Source organism: Besnoitia besnoiti, chromosome X (assembly GCF_002563875.1).
Source record: "Besnoitia besnoiti strain Bb-Ger1 chromosome X, whole genome shotgun sequence".
NCBI lineage: Eukaryota > Apicomplexa > Conoidasida > Eucoccidiorida > Sarcocystidae > Besnoitia > Besnoitia besnoiti.
Genome location: NC_042365.1, coordinates 837,929 through 864,144, shown reverse-complemented (window position 1 = coordinate 864,144; position 26,216 = coordinate 837,929). Strand labels below are relative to the sequence as shown.

The following is a 26,216-nucleotide window of genomic DNA, read 5'->3' as shown; positions in this document are numbered from 1 at the left end:
CAACCTGCGCCGCGCACCTACTCCCGAAAAAACTCTACGAACATATATATATATATATATATATGGCCGTGGAGTGGGCAGCAGCGCATATATGTGACACAGTTCCAGAAACCGCGAACGCGTAGATTCGCGGCTGCATCGATCTCGAAACCAAACGACGCAGGTGCGAATCACAGCGGGTGTGCCTTTGTCAGTTCGCCAGTACACACGAGCCCAAGTGCAAAATGTGTAGATGACTTTCTTGGATTGAGCCTCGCCTGAATTTCGTCTCCTAGACTTGCAAAGGTTGAAAAGGCAGGGGTGACGCATCTCCATCACATACACATATATATGTTATATCTATATATGTGTATACATATTTTATATATGTATATATATGTATACATACCTATATGTACACATATACATTTATATATGTATGTGTATGTTCCCTGGCAGAGAGCGAGGGCTCCGCCTTCATCAGTGCGTGTATATGAGGGCGCCCGCGTTAGGGCGTTATGGCCAGGTACCGAGGCTGACGGCCCAGGAATTTTCTCTCCTTTGTCAGTCTTCACAAAGCTCAGGCGTCCTCTTCCTCGTCTTGTGCTTCTGCGGCAGTCCAGTCGCCGTCGTCAACGTGTGTTCCCGCTCGTCGCTTGGCTCTCAGAACATCATCGCCCCCGTCTCCAGTGTATGGCACTTCCGCCTCTCTCCGCCGTTTTTCGCCCCTTCCCTCCGCCTGCTGGCAGGCAGGCTCCTCCTCCTTCTTGGCTTTGTTCTGCTCAGGCGCCTCTGCTAGGCACTCAGGCTGCTCCAGCCCCACTTTCGCCCCCTCTTCCACTGCATGGTTCCCGCGTTCGGGCGTCTCCGCTCCCTCCTTGGGCGCGTTGCCTGGCTCTCTAGCGCCGGACGCGCCCGTCGGCGCGTCTTCTTCGCTCTTGACAGGCCCGCCGACGCTCGGCGCAGCTGCCCCCTGAAGCGCTGCATGTGAGGTCTCTGCGCGCGCCTCGGATCCTCTCGGCGCGTTTTTCCTTTCGAACTCGCTCTCGCCTTCCACCTTTGCAAATCCGGTGAGAGCGAACGCAGCGCCGAGGTCTTCTCCGCTAAGGCTTCCGCCTCTCGCACGGTGGTGGGCGGTCGCGGCCGCCTCGGGGCCTTCTCGCTCCTCTTCTGTCCCTGAGCCGCGCGAGAGTTCAAGCGGGCTTCCGCTCCGCTCAGGCGGCCCCGCGCCGAGCGAGAGTCGGTCTCTCTCCCGATCGGCGGCGGCCGCCCCCCCTCGAGACCCTCGACTCGCGTCGCTCCGCCTCTGTTGGTTGCGCTCCGCCGCCTGGAGAGCGCGCGCCGCGGCGCGCTGTCGGGCCTCGCCGCGGCAAGCTTCTGCGCGCATTTTCGCGTTCAGGAAGCCGTATTTGGCTGCGGCGAAGGTGCGTTTGTGTTGTTTGCCGTCTTCGTTCCAGCGCGCTGTCCACTTCTGACCGCTCTTGTCGTAAACCACGCCGCTGACGCCGCTCCGGTACACGCACCCAGCCTCCGGGCCTCCGCAGCGGCAGTCGCTGCCGCCCAGACCCCGACACCCCACCAGCGGAGATACGCCCGCGCCTGTCGGCACAACAAACGGGGACAAGCCTCCGAAGCCCGGCGCGCTGCTGCGCGAAGTCGCAGACTCTTTCAGCGTCGACGAAGACGCCGCAGGCGTGCACAAGCTGGGGTTCGGCGCCTCAGCCCCCCGCCCGCCTGCGGACAGACTCGTGGAGGAGTCAAACAACGACGACGACAGGGAAGGCGTGACTCTGCGATGGTCCTCGTGGCGCAGCTCGAACGACGCAGGGACGAGACGACGGTGCGGAGGCGCATCGAGACCAGAGAAGGCGGAGGCGGACGACGCAGACAGACGACGATCGCCTTCCAACAGCGCCTGCGAGCCTGCAGAGACGAGAGACGAGACAGGCGAGAGACCAGAGGATGTACATTATCAGCAGCGCTCACGCTGGAACGAAACAGTGGCTCGATGGGGCACAAGATCCACACAGAGACAGAAAAGTTAAAACTCGACCTCCATCCGCCCTCTCCGGCCTCCGATGCCTGACGGGGTCGTATTGCGTCTGTGTGTCTGCTAGCAATAGTTGTCTATGCGAAATTTCTAGCGAGTCCCGAACGAAACAGTGGGCTGCGCGCTAGAGGGGGTGAGCTGTGCGTGGCGCGTGTGGGGAGAGAGAAGCTGTAAGCGCGCCGGTTAGCCGTGGTTGTCCTACCTGTTTCTGTGGGCGTACAGGCATCTGCCGCGTACGCTGCGCGACTCCTTCGTTCCTCTTCTTCCCTTTTGGCGAGCCGAACAAGGTGCAGCGCGAGACGTCGGAAGAGGAGGCCCTCCTCAGCTTCTTTCCCGTTCCCGTTGGCAGATCGCCTCCTCGTTGTCTCGTCTTCCCACGGATCTATGTCTCCTGTCATGCTTCTCGCGCGACTGCTCCACTCCTGTCGTCTCTCGCCGCCGCCCTCCGCCCTACGGTCGTGTCGCGGTTCTCTCGCCACCACCTCGCCGTCTCCGCCCCTCTCATTCGCGCGCCGCCGCGCGCTTTCTTCCTGCGCCAGAGAGAGAACTGTGGAGAGAAACGCCGAGAACGAGGGCGAAGCCGACAGCGAAACGTCTGCGAACTGGTCGCGGCCGCTCAGTCTCCGAGGCGTCCCTGCGCGTTCGTCCATCTGCTCGCCCGTCCCTCGCGCCTCACGACCTGCCAGACGCGCAAACGAAGATCCGGAGGAAGACGAAGCAGGGTCGCTCGGCGGATTGAACGCCGCGCCGACGGCGGGTTCTGCCGACGCCTGGTAGGCAGCCCTGGGGTACACGGCGCCCGCGGAAGAAAATGCGTACGGCGGGCCGCCAACTTCGTGAGGCCTCGCCGTCCCGTAGGCCTCCCTCGACCTCTGGTCCTTTTCAGTGCCTCGTCTTTCGCGTTCGCTAAGTTCTTCTTTCTGAATCCTCAAGAACTCCTGAATCGCTGTAGGAAAGAGCGTTCCAGGTGAAGCCAGGGAGGCAGCGAGGCCCTCTTCTCCCTGAAGAGACGCCGCAGAAGAACTCGCGACGCCTCGTCCTGCAAAGTCGACCCGCCGCTGCTCCCCGCCCTCTGCGCCGCTACGCGGGTCGCAGGCCGCAGAAGTCGAGGAAGAGGCGCCGGCGATGCCCGCGGGCGACGATCCCGCGACGAGGCTGTGAAGACGCAGGTCGCCGTCGGCATCCAGGCGGGAACTTCGCGACTTCCAGCGGGCAGCCTCTGCGCCCTTCGCAGACGCGAGATTGTCTGCTGCCCCTCCATGGCTAGTGCTGAGGGCGCGCGCGCTTCCGAGCTCTAGACTCCCAGGCCCCGGCGCTGCGGAGGCAGACGAAGACGGCGGCAGCAGCGCAGAGGACAGCAGCGTGCCCGCGGAAGGCAGGAGCGGCTGCAAGACGCTTGGCGGCGGAGAAACGACAGATGACGACAGCGGAGACGTCGGCGTCGAAGAGACGGGAGAGTACGCGTTGGCGGATGTGCACTGAGAGGACGAAGAGGATGAAGTCTGGAGGGAGGCGGTCGTGGTGCACACGCCGCTCGAGAGGCCGCCGGATGCAGACGACGACACCGACGACGCGAAGGAGGAGAACGACGCCCGCTTTGACGAAAAACGAGAGGTATAAGAGGAAGGGAACGAAGACAGCATGTCCCCCGTCGGCGGCTCAGTCGACGGCAGACTTTCGTAGAAAGACTCAGGAATCGTGGAGAACAAGCCTGAATACCGCTCTGATACCTCAAACTGGCACCAGGCGACACAGACAGAAGGAAGCAAGTCGCGAAGCTGACTGATGAATCGGCAACGAGCATGTGCGTTGTCGAAGTTCAGTGAATACACATACTCTACGTCGAGGCGTGTACTAGGCTGAGCAATACAAGCATGTAAGAAGAGTGCATGTTCCGTTCGCACACGAAGAGCAGAAAACGAAGCATTCCTTTGACAAGACCGCACGCGACGGTGGAAAAACGCACGCGCAGTTTCATCCCGAGCAACCCCTGATTATCTTTGTCGGGTCGATACACTGCCTTCAATCTGTTCCATATCCCCGACTCTTACCACCTTAATTATGCCCATCTGATGCACGACGGCGCAGCGATGCTTCCCAGACATGTAGGTCTGGGGACCGTACCTTTTCGTGGGGGGCTGCCGACGCACTTAGACTCTCTTCTGCTTCCTTTTCCTGCTGTTCCTGCAGTCGGCGGAGAAGAAAAAGCAGGTGCTCCTGTTGGTCCTGCTCGCAGAGACGAAAATGCTTCTGATCCTTCTCAGTCTCCAGAATGTTGATGAGCTCTCCCGCCAGACTCTCCCACCGCCGCCGAGCGCGGTCGTCTTCTCCGAATCCCCTCCCTCTCTCACTGCCGCCCACGTCATCCCCCTGCGCGCCACTGCGATCGCGTTTCTGTCGGCCGGTGTGCGTCCGGAGGCTGGCGAGAAAACGCGACGCCCAGTCTCCTTCGCTCCTTGGTTCGTCGTCTCCGCTTCCTCCTCGTCTCGGCGCCTCCATTTGGCCGCTGGCGGGGCGTTGAGAAGAGGCGAAAAACGCGTAGGAAGCAATCTGCTCCCTCAGCAGTTTTTCCTCCTCCTCGGCGCCCCTCAGGTTCTCCAGCGGCGTCGCCAACTGCGTGGCGATCCACTGGAGATGCTCAGGAAGGTCTGAGGAGGCGGAGGGCGCCTCCGCCTCCTCAGGTGCAGCCTCTCCTCTCGCACGCGGCTGCTCGCTCTCTTCTACCTCTCCTCGCTCGTCTCCCTGCTCCGCGTTGGTCAACACCGCCCCGTCGGTCGCTGGCGGAGGAATCGAAGAGGTCGTCGCACTGCTGGGCGTCGCATCGCAGGGCGACTGAGACACCCGTGGCTCTGCACCGGTCTCCCTCCGCTTCAAGGCGTCTTCGTCGCCCTGCATCGACGGCTCCACGCCGCCACCTTTGGCTCTCTCTGATGCGCTCTCCCTCTCCGCCGGCGCGCGCACAGCCCACAGCGGCACTGAAATGAGCTCAGGCAAGTCAGCGAGTTTGTCTTCGGCCTCACCTTCCCAGGCGTCCGGTCCGGTTCCCCACTCTGCGTTGGGTGCCTGCTGCATCCGTCGTTCTTGACTCTTCTCCGCCCCGTCCTCGCAGGGCTCCTCGTCTCCGGCGTTGGGCGAGAGGGCGCGGCTGCCTCGCTGTCCTGCGTGCTCCGCATCTCCTCCATCGCGTCCGCCCTCCTCGCTGCCGAGGCTCATCTTTGCGCCTCCGAGCCTCATCGTGCACACAGGCTCCTCACGCGTAGAGGCGAGAGCCGCCCTCGGGTACACGTCTGCCAACGAGCCGGCCGCGGCCGCGCGAAGCAGAACGCCGCCTCGGCGTTTGACTGGCTTTGCTAAAGCGTCACAGACCGCGTCCAGGGCGTCGGACGCTGCAGACGCAGACTTGGAGTCTGTCAGGATTTGTAGAATCGCCCCGATACCTCGAAGTTTGTCCGTTAGCAAGCTGGCGAGCTGACCAGGCACTGCCACCCCTGCCTCTCCAGCGCTCAGCGGCTTTTCAGATGAATCAGCTTGCCCCTGTGCAACAAGCGATTCCGCAGCCTCTGTCGCGGCGACGCCCGCCAGCGGCGTATCCTCTTGTTGCGCCTGCTGGTCGTGTTTTGCTTTCCTTCCTGCGTCGTCGATACCTCCCTCGCGATTCTCGGGCGGAGCACGGTTCGGGGCCTTCTCGCGTCGGCGAAGGCCAGCTGCCGCCGCTGCCCTACTGTCCTCCACGTGAAGATGAAGACGGTCGAGAAGCGGTCCAAAGCAAACACGCAGAAACTGCGTGAGATCCTTCAGGCTGGTCGCGCTCTTCACTAGCTCGATGTGGAACGTGTACTGCGGGTATGCCTGTCGGAGTGGCAGTGCCAGATGAACTTCCTTCCGCTGAGCGCGCTCGCTCCGCACTCCCCCGGCTTTGTTCGCGTTCTTCTCTGGAGACAAACTCGATGCAGAAAGCGAAGCAGGAGGGGGGGAATCGAAGGCCCGCGGCGAACGGACGGAGGAAGAGGGAGAGGGAGACGCTGAATCAGACGGCAGGGGTGCTACACGTGGCTTCGTGAGATGACTCGGTTGTCGCTTGACAGAGGGCGACGCGGGCGAGGCCCGACCGAACGGCCGCAGAAACGAAACTGCGAAGAGGAGATCCAGAGCGAGCTGGCGGAGCTTCTCTAACTGCTCCTGTTCGCTCTCGCTGGGCTTTCGGTTTCCGCCTTTAGGAGTCTCTTGACGCTCGCTATTCTTGAGGCGTCTTGGCGACAACGCGAGCGAGAGACCTGCCTCTGTGGGGAACGCGTCCTCGTCCCCGCTTCCTCGGCTCCTTCCAGAAGCCGCTGTCGACACTTCCCCGTGTTGGCGCGTTTCGTCCTCCTTAGTGAGGCCCTCCCGAAGGCGCACGCACGTCTCTGCCTCTTTTTTGGACGCAGGGAAGCCAGAGACCTCTTGGCGGTCACCCGCAGTCTCGTCCACCGCGGCCTTCGGCGGCACGTGCAGGGAACGAACCGCAGCAGGCCAAGCGAAGGGCGAGGCGGCCCTTGGCGGGTATCCCCCTTCCCGATGTTCTGCGTGACCTTCAGAGGCACGCGCGGTGTCTGTCGTCTCCGAGGAGCTGCTTTGAACCCCAGAGGCACGGCCCCTAGTCAATTTTTGCGGAACGGGGGAGGCGAAAGAACGCGCGTGGGCGTCTTCTCCGTCTGGTTCGCTTTTGAGTCCACCTTGCCGCACTCCCGAGTCAAGGGTCGCGGATCTGGATGAGAGAGCCGAAGTCGCAGTAGAATCCGGTGACTCACCGGTGTTCCTGCCTCCCTGACTCGTTCCGTAGCTCTCGCGGGAATCCGATCGGATGCTGGTTGCAGAGCGAGAGTCCACAGCAGGCGGCCGAGCTTCGCCTTCGTGGCTTTCAGAACAGGACCAATACCTCGAAGTGGAGAGAGAGGGACTGGAAGAACGCAGAGCAGTGCCGGCGCCTGCATCGCAAACTGCGAGGCGCACGTCCGCTTCTCTGGGCACGACAGGAGAGGACGACGAAGACAGGATATCCGGAACTCTCTGCTCACTCCCGGTAGCGCATATGTTGCAAGTCTCGAGACTTGTAAGAGTCGCCTCGCTGCCCCCTACCCTAGGCTCCTGGCGATCCTGTTTCAACTGAACCCGAGGACCTGCGGCGACGACGGTTTCCAGTTCTCTAGTGTCACCAGAGATGCGGGAGTCCTCGCGAGCGCTGCTTCCAGCTAGAGCCACGTGGGCAGTTCGTAGGTCTTCTTGCTCCCCTGCCGGCGGCGCAGTCTGCGGGTGAGTATTCTTCAACTTGCTCAAAAAACTTGGTTGGTTTTCCAAGACGTGGGGCGTCCTGTCGCGCGTGTGCCTCATAGAAAAAGAAAAACCTGCCTCATGGGTGGGCTCCGTCGGGAATGGCGACAAAAATCCTGATCGCAACGACCCTGCCGACGGAGGGGACGAGTGGAGTAATGGTGCTCGGGGGTCTTTTGGGTTCGCAGAAACAAAATATCCCTCGAATCTGCTCGGAACTTCACGCGCCCTCACACTTGCAGGGCATGGCGAGAGGCGAGTGTTCCTGTCCTCAGTTACGGACAGACTGCCGGAAAAATCAACCTGCATGGTTCACCCGCTCACCGCATACATGAGGCGGGCTCGCGTGTGCGTATATGTCCACACATCACATAGACGACCACACCAACCGGACCCACAGATATCCAGTATACAAAGTATGCGTATTGAACGACTTTGAACAAACTCGCATACAGTTTCATTTGAGGCCATTATTTGCCTCCTGGGATGTTGCTGCTGTCCGCTTGATGGTACTTGGGACGTTTCACCCACAGTCTTCGACGCTCCTGAGGCCCGAGGCCTCCTCTCTCGAAAAGAAAATCAACGGCGCGAGGCAGGCGGCAAATTGTCTCCCAGCTCTTCCACACAAAACGCCTCAGCGCTGGCGAGCACTCAGGCCGAAAGCGATAAAAGAACGGCACCACGGAGCTTCCGGCAGACAGGTCCTCGACCCGCGGCAAGAGTCCAGCTTGTCGTGGAAGAGGAGTTGCAAGAGGCGATCGCAAAAATGGAAACGTAGGATGCCTACACCGGCAACGGCGACAAACGTTGAAGGGGGAAGGGGCTCGCCACGCGACCCGCTTGGGGTTTGCGTTATCCCCCTTCTATCGATCAAAATCTGTCGGTTAATACAAGTGGACGCGCACTCCCTCTCTCGTTCCGTGTTTTGCGGACGGCAAACAGATGGAAACGGCGTCGAATGCCACCACGAGAGCGAACGCACGAGTCGCCACGGAAACGAGGTACCACGTAATTTGCGTGGTCGGCGACGGCTTGACGCGGCCGCAAAGGGGCGGAAAAAAATGGGTCGCGGAAGGAAACACCCTGAAAAAAAAAGTGGGCAGACAAACGAGAGTAGCGCAGAATAGGAGAGAGGGCTGCGCAACACGCTGCGTAAGGAATACGTGAAACACACCTCAGACTAGAACTCGTCCCTGGACGCCAGACGATACTCGTACAATATAAGCGCCAAGACCCGTATACAAGTTAAAAGCGCGCCCACAAACAGCGCACATAACGCTCACAGCTATGTGAGGGTACAGACTGAAGACAAACCAGATAGGACTAGAGACTTACAATAGTAGGGGTCGACGTGAATCCCACGGAAAAAGACGAGGACGTTGAGCAGAAGAATGCATCCTACGGATGGAAAATAAGTGATCTTTCCACTTGAGCTTGCTGAGATGTATTCGAGCGCCACTGGCGGTGCCCATTTCTCTCTCGCACCACGGTACATATCTTCGGGGCACTTCCCTAGTCACCGCCTCCAATTTATACAAGCGAAGTTGGATAGCTGCTTCCCTCCAGACCCTAGCGAAACACGGAAATAAAGTCTATATATACATATATACGCAGATACTGAGTATAGGCGCACGGAAAGAGTCATCCCCGACGCGCTTAATACGATCAGGCGGAGGCGTATTGTAGAGCGCAGAGACGACGGGCGAGCTCTCCGCTTCAGGCCCCTTTTGAAGAGGACTTGATGAGCAAGCCTGACACAGACATAGGCATGGCTATAAAGATGTTCCCTCAGCTTGAAATAATTCCCTTGCGACATTCGCTCTCCCTTGGTTTGCTAGGGCCCAAGAGATAAACGAAAAAAAGGGCGAAGAAGGGTGGGTAAAAAACGTTTTGGGGGGCGGAGAGGCAGCTCGCGCCCGTCCGCGTCAGTAACTTACAGACCTCACGGGACAATGACCTTACTCTTTTTGCTATGGGGCGTGGTACGGCGTCGAGCGCAAAAAAGGGAAGAGGGAAAGACGAGCGGTAAGCGAAAGAGACAGGAGAAAGGGAGGAGGGAAAAAGGGGGATGGTCGACCTGTTTTTCTCTGGAGGCTTTCTCCGTTGCTGCTAGCCCTTCTGGTTGACTCCGGCTACGGAAAAGCGGTTGCACGTAATGCAGGTCTTTCGACAGATCACCACACGCGAAAATGAAAAGCATACTCTCCGAGCAATTCACAACCTTTCTGCGAAGGCATACACCACGAGGATCGCAAGCTGTCTACGGGTTGAGAGGCGAGCGAGCCTGCAAGAGCGAGACTATGCAAACAAGCTTAGCCGTCGTCCAAGCCTGCGTGCGAAACTGTTGATAAGAGCTAAACAAGGGACCGAAACCTCGGCTACCAAAAACGCGGACGACATACTGTCGAAACCCGAAATCTGAAGAGCGTCATGTAACACCGTGAGTCTGTCTCGACCCAGAGACGCGTTGCAAGCAGAACAGTATCTGTGGTAACTGTTCTCCGTGCCTAGGTACGCATTTTTACACGCAGATGCGTTCTTCGGCTGTGCGGGTATTTATCCGTGGTGAAGCATGAATGCTAACAATACGTCCTCACAGAGGCAAAAAACCAGTTCTACCGCAGCGATCGGTTAAGCTCGCAGAGGGCGCGATGACACACTGCAGATAAGGAGCGTGCAGAAAGGGACAGCAACGATCCAAATGTCGAAAACGCCAAGACGTTAAGGTGTCACCTTTCGGCACAATAAAAGGTCTCCTGAACGTCAGCCTTCAGACAAACACAACAAATGCATGTAGTTCCTGTTAGCCACACCAACATCGAATATGTAACCTAGCACCTTCGGGGAACGGAGATCGGCGAATCCCCCGGCCGCGCAATCAGCGAGCCACAGAGGGACACCACCAGACTGGCTGACAGACTTCAGAAACGAGCGTGGACGTTTCCGTCTAAAGTTACGAAACATCAACTTCATACACAACCCTGGCGATATTGCGAGGTTGCGAATCGTTAAAACAAATGCCTGAAGATCAGTCGGTTTGAAGAGGTCTCACGGCTGGAGAGTCACCCGCTAGTCCCTTCGTCCCCCGACAGCCGCAGGCTTTGAAAAGGATTAGAGGCACCCTCACATCGTCAGAAGAAACTCGCCGGGGCCCGGGCCATGATTTGGGTCTAGGGAGACATGTACGTGCGTAGGTATGCACGAACTGAAATCAAAGGTGAGAGCGAGAACACGGGGGATTTGCCAGGCGTCTGAGCCAGCGGAACCATCCGCCGAGGGGGCAATATTCTTGAAACCTGACTGCCAGCGCCGCGTTCTAGGGCATTCTACGCAGCACTGTATCGCGTGGGCGGCTGCGGAAGAAGGCCAGATGTCAGAGAAGCGAGTTCTAATTGCGTGTTATCTGCTTGTGGCGACTGGAAAAGACATGAATTCGCACCCGCAATTTTCCAGGACCCATGCCAGCGTACGTTCAGGGCGCACATGGCTAGAGCGGACACCGGGCATCCAAACTCGCGTCGCTGATACAGGACAGGCTGGCCCTGTCGACCAACTCGTCGGGGAAGGACTGACACCACGGATTCTGCCCTACTGGAGACGCCTGAGGCTCTGTGTGTGGGACTGGAAGGCACTAAACGGCACTGAAAAAAAGAATGACCATAGTCTAGACGACTACAGAAAAGGAACTGGCCTCGCGAGTCGAGGAACCGGCAGACGCGCCCTCAGGAGTCCTCGTTCTGCACCCAGGGCCGAGGCAGACGGGCCCCTGGGCGTAAAGCTGGAAAGAGACACCAGAGCCGGCCCCAACCCAGGACGGGTTCTCAGGCAGCAGACTCGCAGTCAAATATCTCGCCCACAACCCACCAACGTGACAGAGACTCACTGCGCTCGACGCGTTCTTCTGGCGTCTGTGACCTGTCTTTTTTTTCGCAGTCCGAGGTGTAAAACATGGGGTCGAAAAGGATCTCTTTCGAAGCAGTTTCCCGGCAGACACGTGGCTGACGGTGCAGCAATGATCCACACGTCACAGACGAAAGTGTAACATCCGCGGCTACAACTCAGTACACTGCGACTACTGTAGAAGAACAAATCAGAACAGCAACGAAGCGTAACTCCTGACTACTGTTGGTCGCCAATGGATTTTCCTGCTTTGGACCTCTTAAGAGGCCTTCAGTTACACCGTTCTCCAGTCTTGCTGGAAGACAAGTTCTGTCGAAAAGGCTTCCTCAAATGTAGCTCTATGTCAGACTGTTTACGACGACCACTGGAATCAACGGGTCTTCTGGCGTGAATTTGAACTGGGTAGTTGTTGAGTGTACGTCTGAGGCGCTCGCCGCACCGAAGCAGAGTCCGTATCGGCGTATTTTGTGTTCACTGATCTTTGGGGGTGTGTCGCATGGAATCGAGGACCCTCTGCCACTGATGCACACATGGTACACCTTTTTGCGAAGGGACTATTACATACAGCACCGCCTTGGTAATTAGTTCCAATAGTGGAGAACCGCAGCAAGGGGTGTTTCTGTCCGCCGTAGCTCCCGCTTTCCCAACAAGCTTGTACTGCGGAATTCGAGATCTATCCGCCATGAGCCTCCTGCAGTATTCTTGAACGGGAAATGTTGTGTATGGCAACTGGTCTACGTTGGGCCACGGCTTTCTATCTGCAAGCAATCTCACTTGCTCTCTGCACTAGGAGACCGGAAAAACGGTGAATCGTGCCCACCGCATCCTGACGTCTGTACTTTTGCAGAAACTTCCGCATGACCACCATAAGCAGCATCTGTAAATCCTTCATAAAGCTAAGTGACGCCAGGCGGCTGCAGGCTTCGTATCACCGATCGCGCGAGAGGCGTAACGGCGGGATTGTTTTCGAATTTGGAAGGGGTGGGGGGTAGGTGGCGGGGGGCTGGCGGAGGACACGAGGAGGCGGCGTGCTAGTTTAGTGACCACGGCGGCGCTCTGTCTCTGCCTCAGTCTCGGACTGCTTTGCTCTCTTGTCACACCCTTTTCTCCGCTTTCCCCGCGTAACCCCGCAAGAGACCGAGTCCGCTCTGCTGCGTCACGTTTCTGAGGAGCCTGTACCGGTGTCGGTGATCTTCTGTTCCATCGTCGCAGTCAGGTTTCTCGGTTTCACCCCGCTCTGGCCAGTCTCGGAGTTTGGAGCACCTCTTCCCATCTTCCGGTACTGGAAAAGCGTGTCGCATCAGCGTCCCGTGCGAAATTGCCAGCCAGACTGTGGTTTTTACTTTTCTTTACGGGGGAGAAGCCGTTCTGTGCGACACACTTTCTCTTTTTTCAGTAAGTCTCGTTACTTCACCGTGTGCCTTTGCTCCGCCGGACGGGGTGACGCGTGTTTTCCGTCGTGGAGGTGGCGGCGCTTTTGGAACGGGTTTTTCTGTGAGATAGATTTGGTCAAAAAAAAAATCTCTCTGTTCGCAGACGCTGACTTACCTTGCGCAGTTTTTTCTGTCCAACGTGTTGCTGTGTTGGTTTTGTTTTGACCGGGGGTAATCCTCTTTTCCAGCACACGGTGAAGGTACCTGGTACGTCCACACATACATGTCCGCCGTTTACACTCCTCGTGACGCACCCGTTGTGGCGCAACTGGAGCAATCCACCCTTTCTTCAGGGGCGTTTTTTTTCCTGGCGCACATCTGCACTCTGTCGATTTCCTTTCTTCCGCCCCTCGTTTGGGTTGTGTCGCGCGCGCGTGCGTCCCGCCCGCTTCCTTCACGCCGTGAGGCTCTGCCTGTGCATTTTTCTGCAAAATGATTTCCATTCTGGGAAACTTTCTCGGTACGCTCCTCGTTTTCGGGGTGAGCTTCGTGTATCCGGCGTACCTGACATTCCGTTTCTTGTTGGCGCACCGCGCACAGGGCGACGGCGCACGGCCGAACTTCCCCCCAACAGAGTATATCCAGCATGTTTTTTACTGGGTGCTTTACGCGTGGCTGACGGTGTTCACGGGCTTCGTTCTCTCCAAAATATCCGCTTTCATTCCTCTGTATCATGAACTCCGCGCCGCGCTCTTCTACTGGCTCGCCAGCCCCGACTTCAAGGGCGCGGGCTGGCTGTGGCTTGTCATTCTGAGCCCTCACTACGGCGCTGTGGACGCCATGATCCGCGACCTCTACGAGCGGTTCTGTCCCCCCTCGCTCAAATCCTACCTCTCTGTCGTCGCCGAGGGAGGAGAGAACGCAGTGGAACAGGCCTTCCGCCGCGACCGCACCGCCAACAAGCAGCTGGACGGCGAGAGCTTAAAGAGCAAGTGAAGCAACTCTCGAAAAGAACGAACAACAAGCAGGCAACGGATTCGCGCCGAGAGCAAACCCAAGAGAGGGAGAGGGCATGGGAGACTCATTCATGAGGAAACTGTGGACAGAAGCTGTCCCGTCCGGTGTCATCCCGTGTACATGCGTGTATACATATATATATATATATATATATATATATACATGTGCTCAGGCTGGATTGTGAAGATGTGGTCTCACATCTAGATAAGCCCTTTTTCGCCCCCCCTGTATCTGCTTGCAGTTGGGTTTCGGTGCTCCACGCCCTGCCTAAACTCTATCTCTGAATTCTGGTGTGAAATTTGCAAACTGCATGCTGCGTATCCACCAGCGCTTCCGTTAGTATCGTCGATTTCGCATATTAAACTCCGGCTTGAAAGAACAAAGCACGGATCTATCAGACTGCCTTGGCTACTAGAAACCACACCGGGGCACAGCTGCTGTGGTGTGCTGATCCACAAGTTATTTACTTGTGCAGACATACATAGCGACTCGATCGCGCCTCGGTTGCAGCGCTTGACTCTCTGCATCATTAGGTGGCACTTCACTCTGAAGAGAAACGAGACGTGAAAACTACCACGAAAAACGTGAAACCGCCGCCCTCAGTATCCGTACTCTGTCGAGTTTAAAAACACCTGAAAGCACCCAGCAAGCCGCCCGGTCGAGGGCGGAGGACAGAGAGCAGACCTACCGCGACAAGGCAGAGCGTGTTCTGTCTACACAATGTAGGTATACATCTCCACAGAAATGGGATATAAGGTTCGACTGCGCGGCTTCCGCGACGCTGAACAACCCGCTGGCTTGTCCCTTTTCTATTCTACCTCGAGCAGCGACAGCAACCCCAGGAATCTGACGACTTATGTGGGGCAGACGCTACATGTTGTAAGTACTGTGCTTGAGTTCACTCGTTTTCAGCGACAAAAGTGAGCACGGAGAAAAATATCGGGTCTAGTGCCTTTCTCAGTTTCGCACCTGAGTCTGGCGACCCCCGCCCCCCCTCAGAGGACACACTTCTGCAGCTGGAGTAAGTGTCCGCGTATGTAAGTCATGTGCCACATGACGACGGAAGCCAAGCTGTCTGGAGAGTGGGTCAAAGTGTAGCGGGTCTTCTACCAACAAAAGTTCAGCGCCCCGCAGCCGAATGGGCATGTGTAGCTCTTTTTGCGCGTGACAACAGTGGACAACTTTCGGGCTTCTGTTGGTTTTATCCTACTGTTTACTCTGGGTGGCTGTAGCGAAGTAGTTATGGGTGCGGCTGATATGGATATGGCCCTACCGGATACACATCATAGCGAGCCTCATTTCATGTCTTACTCTCTCACTCGTGCGTGAATAGCTACTGCTGAGGCTTGAGGCACTTTCGTCGCGGCAACAGCGGGCTCGACAGCCCAGCACTGACTCGAACTCAGCAGTCGTTTGACGGTCGTGTTCACCGCGGGAAACGCCACACACGAAAGCGAAGCGTCGCACGGCTTTTGGAGCCCAAGAGCCGTTCTCCACGCCCAGCCAGATGCGTCAGCGATACTTGGGTTGCACGCTTCCGTTACGATTCTCTCTTGTGACATCTTCGCTGACCACAGAGACGTGTAAACCGCGGCCGCCTCACGCCTTTGCTCCCAGAATCACTCGGATCAAATTCTCCGTCTCCCTGCTCTCGGCTTCCAGCCCCAGACGACAGCGTTTCGCAGACTGAATGAGCGAGACGAGCAACAAGGAACTTCGGGTGCCCTCTTCTTCTCTCCTTCGGCGCCGCCCTTCCGTTCCAGACTCGTCCGCCGTCGGCGACGCGGACCCTTCCTCTGTCGCGCGACTGTCTTCACTCAGATCCAGCGGCAACGCGGAAGCGGGAGACTGTCTCGTGGGTGCAGCGCCGTCTGTCATGCGCGAAGAAGCTGCAGGTCCGGTCTCGACCAGCGAGCTGGGGTCACCGCAGGGTCGGCCTGCGCACACGTGATCAGACGGCGCAACTTCCTGGGCTAGGCTCCTCTCTGCAGGGCGCTCGTCAGCGGAGGGGGGCGTCTCTGGAGATCTTGCCGGCTCCTCCGGCGTCTCAAGGGGTCGAAGCCCCGCGTCGAGGCCGACGACCGTCCACGGCGCCAGACGGCCCTTCCAGGGCTCATCAGCCGTCTCCTGGAGGAGACCCCACACGGGGTGAGGCACGAGGAGGAGACACGAAATCGGGCCCCGCTCCGCCTGTGCCTGCCCTTTCGGCTTACACTCGGAGAACTGGAAGAGGGCACTCGCCTGCGCCTCCAGAGCTTCGCAGACATCTTGCACGGTGTGTGCGGCTTTCGCTCTTTCTCCCCAGCCGATGAAGGCCTCTTCGTCTTCTCGCATTTGGGCACGCGTCGCGGCGCCGTCGCCAGCAGCACTGGCGCCGCTTGCAAGGAAGCTCGCGATCCGCTTGCCTTTCTCCTCTAGCCCCCTCTGCAGCCCTCTTAAAGTCTTCACAGCGTTTCCGCGGGTGTAGCTTTCTTCTAGCTCTTCGAGGCCGCAGCAGTCTGAGCGGCGTGCCCGTCGCCTTCGCCGTCCTTCTCCCTCGCCTTCGCCTCTCTCTTCTGCTTGCGCGCGGCCTTCGCCTTGCATCGCCTCGAAACCGTCGCACGCGACTCGCCACTCTGGCGGCGGAAGAATCCACTGAGAGAGGCCGGAACTGAAGGCGACGCAATGCTCAACAGCCTCCACTGTTTGCTTGATGAGCCGAAGTGACACGCGGAGATGGCAGGCTTCTCGAAGCCTCTCTACAGCCATATCTTTCTTCGAGTCGGCGCCGCTTTCTCCGCTCCTGCGGTCTTCTCTCCACCTCTCGTCTGAGGTTTGCTCCGCCTCCTCGCCGCGCGCGCCCTTCGCAGGCCGCCCGCTCCCCCCGTCAATGAGCGACCCCACACGCAGAGGCATCGCCTCACCTGCGGCTTGAGAAGGAGAAGACAGGTAGGCCTGCAGCTGCAGCCTCCACTGGGAGCGGAGAACGTCGGAGAGAAGAAGAGGCACAGGGCGCGGCAGTAGAAGAAGTCGGTGAGTCTCCAGCGCTAGCCGCGTCATGGACCGGACGGCGCGATGCAGCCAACGCGACGCAGGGAGGAGCCGGCCTTCAGATAGGCCGTCGCAGGTGAAGGGAGACGAGAGCGGAATGCGCGAAGAAGTCTCAGCACCCAAAGGCGACGCGGATGTCGAGAACGAGAACATAGTCCGCGCAGCAGGGACGTAGCCCGCGCACGTGAACTGGACCAGACGAGACGACAAGAGGGCCGCCGCGTCTTGCCTGAAGAAAAAACAGACACATGGCAGACTCAGTCGACGGAAAACCTCTTCTCTCTCTTGCCAAGGTCCACCGGCGACGCTGGCGAGCCTCCGGGATGTTGAAGCTCGCTGAGCACGCAAAGACTAGCCAGGCGTGAACGTGCGACGAAGACCCGCGACACACGTCCGGGACGCCATACGAAAGCAGGCGTGGATCAAACTCGCAACGCGAGAGGAGCAGAAACGCTGGCGGGCAGACCTTGGAAGAGAGGAAGAGCGCCGTCAAACGCCTCGAGCGCATGCACCAGCGTCCACACTCTAAAGAACGGAAGAAGCGTCAACTGAGGGTCTTTCGAATTTTGGAGCCATTTATTCGATTGAGTGAACGAACAAGATCATCAAATTTGACGGTACGCTCCTGAAAGGAGCGGCACCAGCTGTACACAAAGGTTTCTTAACTAAACGGAGGAGTCACGAACCCGAAAAACTCACAACCCGCCTCGCCGACGTGGATGCTAGGCACATTGCCACAGACACCGCCATAGACGAAACGCCTTGCGCTCCGTGTCTCACCTTGTTTTTTCGTCCAGCCATCCATGGGCGTCAGCTGCGATGGCCTCCAGACGCCGCCGAAGCGCCACAGCCACGAGTCCTTGCGCCTCTTCCTCAACGGTCTTCTCGACTCGAGTCGGCCGTTGCTCTGCCTCGGCGTCTTCCCGGCTCCGCTGGCCTCTTCGAAAGCCGCCTCTCGCGTCAGTTGTCCTCTGCTGCGAGCTCGCGTCTGAGAGGCGGACGGCGTGCGGAGGGACGATGAGCGTGAAGAGGAGACGCAGAGGAGGCAGGGCCTCGAAGTCTCCCAGCGCTGCGCCATCGTCATTGCCGTCTTTTCCGTCGCTGGACTGCGACAACTCGAGGTGCCTAGGGGAGGCCGAGGAACTGTTTCGCAGCCTTTTTACAAAATAAACAAGGCGCACCAGAATCTCCCTCCACACACGCTTCGTCCTTTCTTCTCGCGCACGCCTGGCATCTGGCGCCTCGTCGATCACCCCCCTCATCCCCCCCGGCGCAGCCTCGCCGCCGCGGACTACCTGGAGGTCTTCCCAGAAAACAGAAACGGGCAAGGCGGAGGCCGCGGCCTCTCCGCCTTTTGCGTCTTCGCCGTTCGCCATCTCCTCGCTCTCCTCGCCCACCGCCGCGCGCTGCGCGGTCGCGGAAGGCAGGAGGAAAGACGAGAAAGCCGCGGAGCGCTGGTCGCCCTTCCTTCGTCCGTAACTGCACGCCGGAGACGGCGACGCGTCGCCGACCGCCACCGCAAAGGGCAGCGAGAGAAACACGCCTGTGGCGCCCTCCCAGACTTGTTCCTCTCTAAAGAAGAAAGCTCTACCCTCTTGCTCCCTCTCCTCGTCCCCTCCGGCAGGCGCTTTCTGTCTGCGTAAAGCCGACCAACTGGCGTCGGCAGCCCCTGGCACCCAGCGTGATCCCACGATATGCAGACAGCTGTGGACTGGCACGGAGGACGCCGGAGACGACGCGCCAGCGGCGGAAGACGCGAGAATACCGCTGCGCTCGCCCTGCATCGTCTCGTCGCCCTGACCGCGCAGTGCGGCTTCCCCCCAGAAAACCGCGCTCGGCAGGACAACCGCCTTGTCTGCGGCGCGCCGCGCAGTCGACCCCGCCGGGAGGGAAAACGCCACGCCCCCGCAGCAGGGCGTCCCTGCGATGCCTCCGCCGCCCTCGCGGGCTTTCGCCTCTCTCTCCCACAGGAAACCGAGCGCCTGCGGCAGCAAAGCCGCGACGAGTGCGTCGGCGCTGCAGGCGTCTCCCCCCCGCCCGCCGCCCCTCAGGGACCCCGCTTGCCTCTCGACCCCTCCCGCCGGCTGGTGGGCGTCTCCGACTATAAGCCGACAGGGAGACGGCCCCCGGCCCGCCGCGTTGTTTTCGACGTCCATCGCCTGCGCGAAGACCGGATCGCGGGGCAGCGGCCGGCGATCCAGGGAAAGCCACGCCGAGGTGAAGAGGAGGAACTTTGCGAAGACGCCCAGGGTGTCTCGCGCGCTCGCTGCTTCGCCGTCCACAGCAGTTTCCAGCGTTTCGCTCTCACTTTCCTGCCTGACTACCGCGGTGCACGCGAAGAAGGGCGACGCAGACGCCTGGAGCGCGTCGTTTTTGTCGTCCTGCTCCCTTCCGGTTGGCGCCTCGTTGAGCAGGCGCGCTCGATAGCGGTGCACGATGGAGGTGACCAGCGAGTTGAGCGCATGCGCCGCGCGGTCCGGCGTCAAACTCCTCCCGAGGCCGTGCCTGTGCTTCGTTCTCTTCGCCGGGGTCGCCTTGATGAGGGAGCGCGAACGATGCGTTGACTTTGGTGTCCGCGGAGCAGGTTGGCGAGGTCTCGAGGCGCTTCTGTCGCTTCTCCGTCGCCTAGAGATCCCGCGAACCCGAGGAAAAAACAGAACTCGCTCCAGCTGGTCCAGGCGTCTCTCTTCTCCTTCCTCGTCTCGTTCGACGCTGCACCGGCGCCGCACAGAGCGACACGAAGCAAACGAGGCAGCGCGGAGCTCCGCTGTGTCTCGAGCGCCGCGAGGGCGGTCTTCTTCGCGCGCGCCCGGATTTCGCGGCGAAGACGCGACAGACTCGCTGCTTCTCCGCCGCTCGCGCTTGCTCTCCTGGGCGGGCGAAGAAAGGACTGAACGTAAGACTTCGAATCGCCGCCCTGGAGGAAAAAAGAAAAGCGAGGAGCGAAAAAGCGGCTGTCGGTGCACGCAGGGAGAGCGACGAAGAAAGCCAAGCTCCCCTCTCAGCGCCCTGGCCCGAGCAGAAGCGGATTCAAAACAAATCAGGGAGAGACAGGCAGTCTGCGTGCATTTGCCCGAAAAGTCCTAGATGGGGATCAAAAGATAAACACGAGAAATATGAGGAGCAGACTCGTCGCAGGCAATGCGCAAAGAATGGGGCTAGAAAGTCGCTCAGAACTGGAACTGCAAAAAGCCGAAATCCACGCCGCGGCTACAGGAAAAGAAGAAACAGCCCCTCACGTAGCCGTGCACACTTTTTCCAGTTTCCGTGCGAATGGTTGCTCCTTACTGCCCTCTCTCCATCCCTGGACGCCAACGAGATTCATCCATAACTCTCTGTCTTCGCCAGCCATCGCGGCGAGCTCTTCTTCTTCCTGCTGCTGCTGCCGGCTTCGCTCCTCTTCCTGCTGCTGCCGGCTTCGCTCTTCTTCCTGCTGCTGCCGGTTTCGCTCCTCTTCCTCCTGCTGCCTTTGTTTCGCCTCCGCCTCCCTCTCTCTTCTGTCGTTTTCTCTCCGCTCTCGCTCCACCGCCCGCTCCCTTCGCGCGACTGCCGCGGCGCGGTGTGGCTCTTTGCTGCGCAGCTCGACCTCCTCTCTGCGTGCGTCCTCTTCCTCCTCTGCCCCTGCCTCCTGCTCGCCTCCCTCTGCTGTCTCCGCGGCGTCTGCACGGTCGCCTTCGCGGTGCTTCTCTGCTGCAGGGGCCTCTGGAAGCTCTTTCGCGCGTGCCTCTCCGCCCAGCTGCGGCGAGGGAGCCGCGCCGAAAGACGGTTGAGCGCCCGCCGCAGAGGAAGGGCCCAGGAGAGGCTGCGCAGGCGATGGAGAAGGCGAGGCGGAGACGCCGATTTTACCAAGCATCTGGGGCCTTCCTCCCTCGGCTGCCTCCACGCCGCCGCCCGCCGAGGGGCTCTCGCGCTCGCGGCGCAGCGCCGGAGGCGCTGCCAAACAGCCGAAGACTGGCGGCGACGGCGCCAAAGAAACGAGTTTTGCGGCGCCCGCTTCACTCGCTTGCGTCCCTGTCTGCTCGAGACCGAGGCTCGTCGCGGCCTCCGCAGGGCGCGGCGCAGGTGCGGGCTTCGACTCTGCGCTCCCCCGCGGCGCCGCTCCTGCAAAGAGAGAAGAGGAGGCGACAGAAGTGGACGGCAGCGAAGGAAATGCAAACCCGGCGGGAGGGGGCGGAGGGGGAGCCTGGGCAGGCTGCCCTGGCGCTGGCGACCGAAAAGGAGGCTGAAACTTGTGGAGGAGAGAAGCCAGATCCGCGGAAGTCTGCGCGCCGGCGCCGAGCGACTTTTCAAAGGGCGAAGAGGACACTAGGGCTGCAGCAGGCGAACTCGAGGAGGGAGGGCGAGAAGATGAAGACGCGGCGGGGAGAGCAGACGCAGGCGCGGCAGCGGAAAACAGAGAAGAAGGAGTGTCGGCGGCGCTCTTCGCGACAGACGAAAACAGACTGGAGGCCTGCAGTCGAGCCTTCATCTTCCGCAGGTTCTCTTCGCTAAATCGAGAGGCAGCTCCTCCGCCAACCTGTGAAGAGGAGACCGCGGGCGAGGGCGCAGAGGCGGCAGGCAGGGACGGAGAGGGGGGGAAAGCAGGAAAGCTGCTCTGCGGTGACAGACGCGGAGGCGACGGCGAGCCGCTTCCCTCGCGTCCGGCGACTCCCCCTTGAGAGACGGGAAACGCGCGAGAGGGCGAGGCCATCGCAGGGCCGCGGGACGGCGCAACAGGAGCCGACGCATCTCCGGTGTCATCTGGGTAGTCGGGGTCGAATAGTTTCTGCCGAGAGATTCCCTGCGGCGGGTGCAGAAAGGCAGACGCAAACGTAGTCGCGCGCACTTTGCGGTAGCTGGAGAGATCCTGCAGCAGCGGCTTCTTCAAGTCGCTGAAGCGTACCAGCACCTCGCGTGGATGGGTGCGGTTCTCGGTCAGCGAAAAGTAAGAGAGGAAAGACAGAAAGGACTCATCTGCGAAGCGCACAGACACCACACGCCAGCGCGCATCAAACACGAGGAAGTGAAAAACAACGCAGTCGAGAGCGATGTCGAACTGCTCACGGAGTCGCTCAGATGCGGGCTTCCCTTCGTGCCCAGCAACCGAACCAGAGGAAAATCTTAGTCCCAGCAGGAAACGTCTTTACACTACTCACAGCAGAGCAGGAAGCTCGGCAATCTACCTCGAGATTCGGTAGGCATACGAGAAAAAAAAGGCAGGGAGCCTCTCGGGCTGCCCACGTTTGGTTCCCTTTCGACAACACGGGCACCGCTACCCCCGCCCCCAAAGACAGGCCTCTCTATACAAGCGCAAATGTGTATGAATACATCGACAGGAGGAGACGCCCTCGCACGGTCGCGCGCGTGTGTGCCTGTGCGTCTGCGGCCTCGCGCTCGCTGGAAACCCTCCTTTCTCGGTTTGCCTTTTTTCGACTTCTCACCCGACTCGCCGTCGAATCCGAGGAGTCTGCGCAGCCGGTGGAGCGTGACTGGGTGTCGGCCGTCCTGAACGAGGCGGCTGAAGACGAGGCTGCGGAGGGCGCGTGCACGCGCAAAGTTGGCGAATTTGTTCATCAGCACGCCGCAGAGGAAGTCTCCAGTGCGCATGAGCTGCACGTATCGGCGCACGTTGGCTGTGCGGAAGGCCTCGAAGGCGGCGCGCGCGAAGCGGACGCTGCGATGCGCGAGGAGTCCCGCGGGCACGCGCTGAAGGATGCCCATGAGCGCGCGTTCGCTGTCGCTGACGCTCATCAGCGAGAGGATGCGGTAGCCCCAGAACTCGCCCTCGTAGGCGCTGGCGTAGACGAGCACGTCCGCCAGCGACGGGGTGTTCGCCTGCGCAAGCTCGCTGCAGCGCTGCAGGTAGGCGTGGAAGTCGCGCTTCGCCTGGAAGGAGCGGACGGCCTCGTAGCCGTGCATCAGCTTGTCGAGACAGGTCTGCATGAGGCCCTGGTTGGAGACGCGGTCGAAGCTGGGGTCGCTCGCCAGCGCATGCTCCGCGAAAATCAGGAAGCGAAACGAGATCTCCAGCGTCTCGATGTACGCGCGGTGCTTCTGCACGTGTTGCACAGTCAGGTGCTGCCAACACGCGCGGAGTCTGTCTCTCACAAAGTTGTAGACATCCAGGAACGCGTAGCCACGCCCCTGGCGAGAAACCAAATACTTCTTCTCCGCACCGCGCGAGAAGCCGCAGTCGGACGCGGCTCCAGCCGGATTCGTCAAGTCGGCGTCGACCGAGTAGGTCAGCAGATGGTGAACGGTGCGCCGACACCACACCGCCGGACGCGTGCCCACAGGGTGGAACGGCTTCCCCGCGTCGCTGCGTCGAAATGACGCCACTGCAAGCAGTGGGTTGATCTGAAGAGAAAAAAAGCGAACGGAAGACGAAGAAGCAGTCAGAGGCTCCGCGCTACCCCTCTGGCGCCTCGGTGACCCAGGGCGGACTCGAAACCCGAAAGATGTCAACTCGCAGGCGACAGGCGCGAATTGAAGGCGAGGCACAGCGCAAGGCACAGCGCGAGGCGCGCGGGAGATACGAAGGCGCGCTCTCGTCTCCGCCGCTTGCGGCAGTCTGAGTGTGCTTCAGCTTTAGCTTCCACGTGTTTGTGCAAGTTGAACGGATTTTATCCTTGTGATATTTCATTGACATGCCGACTGCATGAAAGATGACACAGCGCCGCCTGTGGGTACGATTTCTCTCTCTAGTTTCCTCAATACGTAGTCAGGAGCAGACAACATTTGTTCACCAGTAAGACTAGGAAACAGGACGTCGCTTCATACTCGGGAAAACAACTTCTAAACCCGCCATAGGCATGCAACATCAGTTAAATACCAGCCGCAGCTGGACCCTTGTCGTCTCGAGCTGTATCGCGGCCGCGGGAAGCCACGGCTGCGCGGGGGCGTTGCTGCACGGCGGCCCGTGTGCCTGCAGAGAGGACGCCGAGGCGACCGCTCGAGGGTTCAGGTCTCGTCGCCGTCTCTCTCTAGCACGTTCTCGGCACGGGTGTTCCTGGGATCTACATCCTAATATGTCTGGTGAAGCGATTCGCAGCATCTCCCTCCTCTATAGGACTTACGATTCGCGCTTCGGGGTCCCCGGGGACGACGGCCTCGAGTCGCTCAAAGTCGCTGGTTGTGCAGACTTGCTGCTTGTCCAGCATTTCCTCTTCGCTGCAGAAGCCGTAGAGTCTCCCGACGAAGAAGGACGACGCGCCCTTTTCGGCGGCTGCAGCCTCGCCCGCTCCTTCCGCCGCGGCGCCCGCGTCTTGGTGGAGAATCTGCAGCGGGTCCTGAATCTTGAGCAGAATTGGGTTTTCCTTCTCAGTCTCCACGAGAAGCGGATTCGCGCTCTCCGCGGCGCCCAGCTCGGCGCCCGGCACGCCCGAGCGGGTCGAGAGCTTGCGCACGCGGTGCGTGGGCAGCGGCGGAGGCACGGAGTCGCCCTCCGGCGTGTAGAGGCGATCGCGACCGCCCGTCGCCACGAACGGCGCCTTCTTCCTCCCCGGGAGGGCTGACCCGGAGCCCGAGGCAGAAAAGGCTGCGGCAGCCGAAAGCGCGAAGGAAGCGGACGCCGCAACAGCCGCAGAGGGCGCGAGCGACGGCGACGCCGTTCGGCTCCCCAGGGGGGCGGCGGACAAGGACACCATTTTGCTAGGGCTCGACCCCCGCGGAGGCGACAGAGACACGCACGCGGGCCGCCGAGGCGCTGGGGCTGCGGAGCCCGCAGAGCCGAGAGCAGAGACCTGCGACGAGGCAGGGGCAGAGGGGAACGGGGGCGCAGAGGGAGGAGGACCGGGCGCGGAAGAAGACGACGCAAAGAGGGAGTCCGCAGAAGAGGAGGAAACGGAGCAGGAGAAAGACGAGAAAGGCGCCGAGGAGGAAGCCGACGCAGCGGGGAAGAGAGAAGAAGAGGAGGCAAAGGGAGAGGCGGAAGAGGCCGCCGGGAGAGAAGAAGCCGAGGCCGCGAGGCTACCCCCCCCTCCAAAGAGAGAAGAAGAAGGCCCCGCGGTCGCAGCAGAAGCGAACGCGGCCGCGAGCGGAGACGGCTTCATCGTTTCCGCCCTTGGTGTGTGGCGACTCGGGAACCAGAAAACGAGGGAAGCGCTCTCTGGACGCCGCGCCGGACCCGCTGCTGCCGCCGCCCCCGTCTAAACCCTAAACCCTCTCTCGCTCAGAGAAGGGGCGCGCTGCCCGAAGCTACGACGACGCACGAAGGCATCGCTGAGCGACTTTCCAGGAGACCTCAGAAGAGAGGAAAACGAGATCTCCACTGCACTCGAAGCCCTCGGAATCTGGGAAGCCGGCACGCACAAGAGATGCGCGAGCGGGCCGGAGTACAGACACACGAGAAGAGGGGGACGCGAAGGTGCCGGCAGAGAAGGAGAAGACGCAGGCGTGGAAAAAGCGCAGAGAGAAGGGTCTCTGCCCCGCGACCCAGAAGAAATTCAAGTGAGTCGTGCTTCCTGTTTGGCGTCGCGTATGTAGCAGAGGACTTTTCTTGCATGTGCATTCTCAGATGCGAAGGCGCGACGACCGCGAGTCTATCGCTGCGAAAAGTCAGCGTCTCCGCTGAGAGAAAGCATTCGTCTGTTCGTCTTGATTTGCAGGTCTCGCGGTCCACGCCTTTCTCCGCTCATTGAAGAAAGCATTTCTCGTCAAAAATGAGGTCGACATGACCACCTTTCCATGCAGTCTCTTCCGCGTAGGGCTTCTGTGCGGCCGGTGTCCTGTCTCGCGCTGTCGACTCAAACTCACCGCGCAGCTGGTTCCTATCTCGCTTTCCTCCACTCCTTTCTCTTCCTCGTCGAGTTCTTTCTCTTTTCATCTCTTTCGTCTTGCCTCGCGGACCGCGATCGTGTGCGTCTGTGCGTGCTGCGTGCATATCCTGATAGCCTCGCGTGAAGCAGACAGTAAAACTCAGGGCCTCGAGAGCCCGCGAAAATTTCGAGCATTCTTCGTCTCCTGCAGCAGTCGTTTTCCAACGAGAGACAAGCCATCCAGCCACACAAATCGCGCGCTTTGTAGCACTGCTTTAGCGCCTCTGCCGGAGCTCCCCAGATGATGGGAAAATCAGAGGCACCACTCGGCAATACCCTAGTCTAAGCGCGCGTCTCAGGTCTCAAAGGCGAGAGCGAGACAATGCGACGGCCTTCACCTCTCTCTTCCCCTCGCATTCCGCGGGCTCATCTCCCATCTGCCTCTGAAGAGAGACAGACGCCTTCTGCTCTGTCGCCTCGACTGCACCTTCTACTTGCTCGAAGCTCGGCGGACGCTGCCGCCTCTCTGTCTCCAGTTGTCTCTGCGCCCGCCATCGGCGCTTCGTCTCGCCATCGGCGTTTTTCTGTCGCTCGTTCGGCTCAGCGCCTTGCCTCTTCTTTATCGCCCTTTTCCATCTGTTCGTCTGTTTCCCCACCCTCTTCGGCGTGCCTGTGGAACTCGCCTTCCGGCGGCCGGTCTCGTGGGCTCGCCTTCGCACCCTCGGAAGGAGTTTTCCCTTCGCTAGCTTCGACGCCGCCTTCTCAGCTGACTGCCTCAACCGGGTTTGCGTCCTGTGTCTCTTCCTCAGGCCCCTTTCCGCGCTC

At 60.0% G+C, this 26,216-nt stretch overlaps 3 protein-coding genes across 3 annotated transcripts; 1 reads left to right on the top strand and 2 right to left on the bottom strand.

Moving 5' to 3' along the window:
* Window positions 1-559: 559 nt before the first annotated feature.
* On the bottom strand, window positions 560-7,396 carry BESB_016760 (AP2 domain transcription factor AP2IV-5; the record flags this gene model as incomplete). Its single annotated transcript, XM_029360391.1, has 3 exons — window positions 560-1,902; window positions 2,250-3,765; window positions 4,154-7,396. The coding sequence occupies 3 exons, from the start codon at window positions 7,394-7,396 to the stop codon at window positions 560-562; spliced, it is 6,102 nt and encodes a 2,033-aa protein (XP_029216367.1).
* A 5,705-nt stretch (window positions 7,397-13,101) lies between these two features.
* Window positions 13,102-13,605, top strand: BESB_016750 (TB2/DP1, HVA22 family protein; the record flags this gene model as incomplete). Its single annotated transcript, XM_029360390.1, has 1 exon — window positions 13,102-13,605. The coding sequence occupies one exon, from the start codon at window positions 13,102-13,104 to the stop codon at window positions 13,603-13,605; it is 504 nt and encodes a 167-aa protein (XP_029216366.1).
* Window positions 13,606-15,225: 1,620 nt separating this feature from the next.
* BESB_016740 (uncharacterized protein) lies at window positions 15,226-24,686 on the bottom strand (the record flags this gene model as incomplete). The annotated part of the gene is made up of 5 exons (XM_029360389.1): window positions 15,226-16,885; window positions 17,437-19,573; window positions 19,945-21,609; window positions 22,077-22,992; window positions 23,712-24,686. 5 exons carry the CDS (start codon window positions 24,684-24,686, stop codon window positions 15,226-15,228), a joined length of 7,353 nt encoding a protein of 2,450 aa, XP_029216365.1.
* Window positions 24,687-26,216: the final 1,530 nt, after the last annotated feature.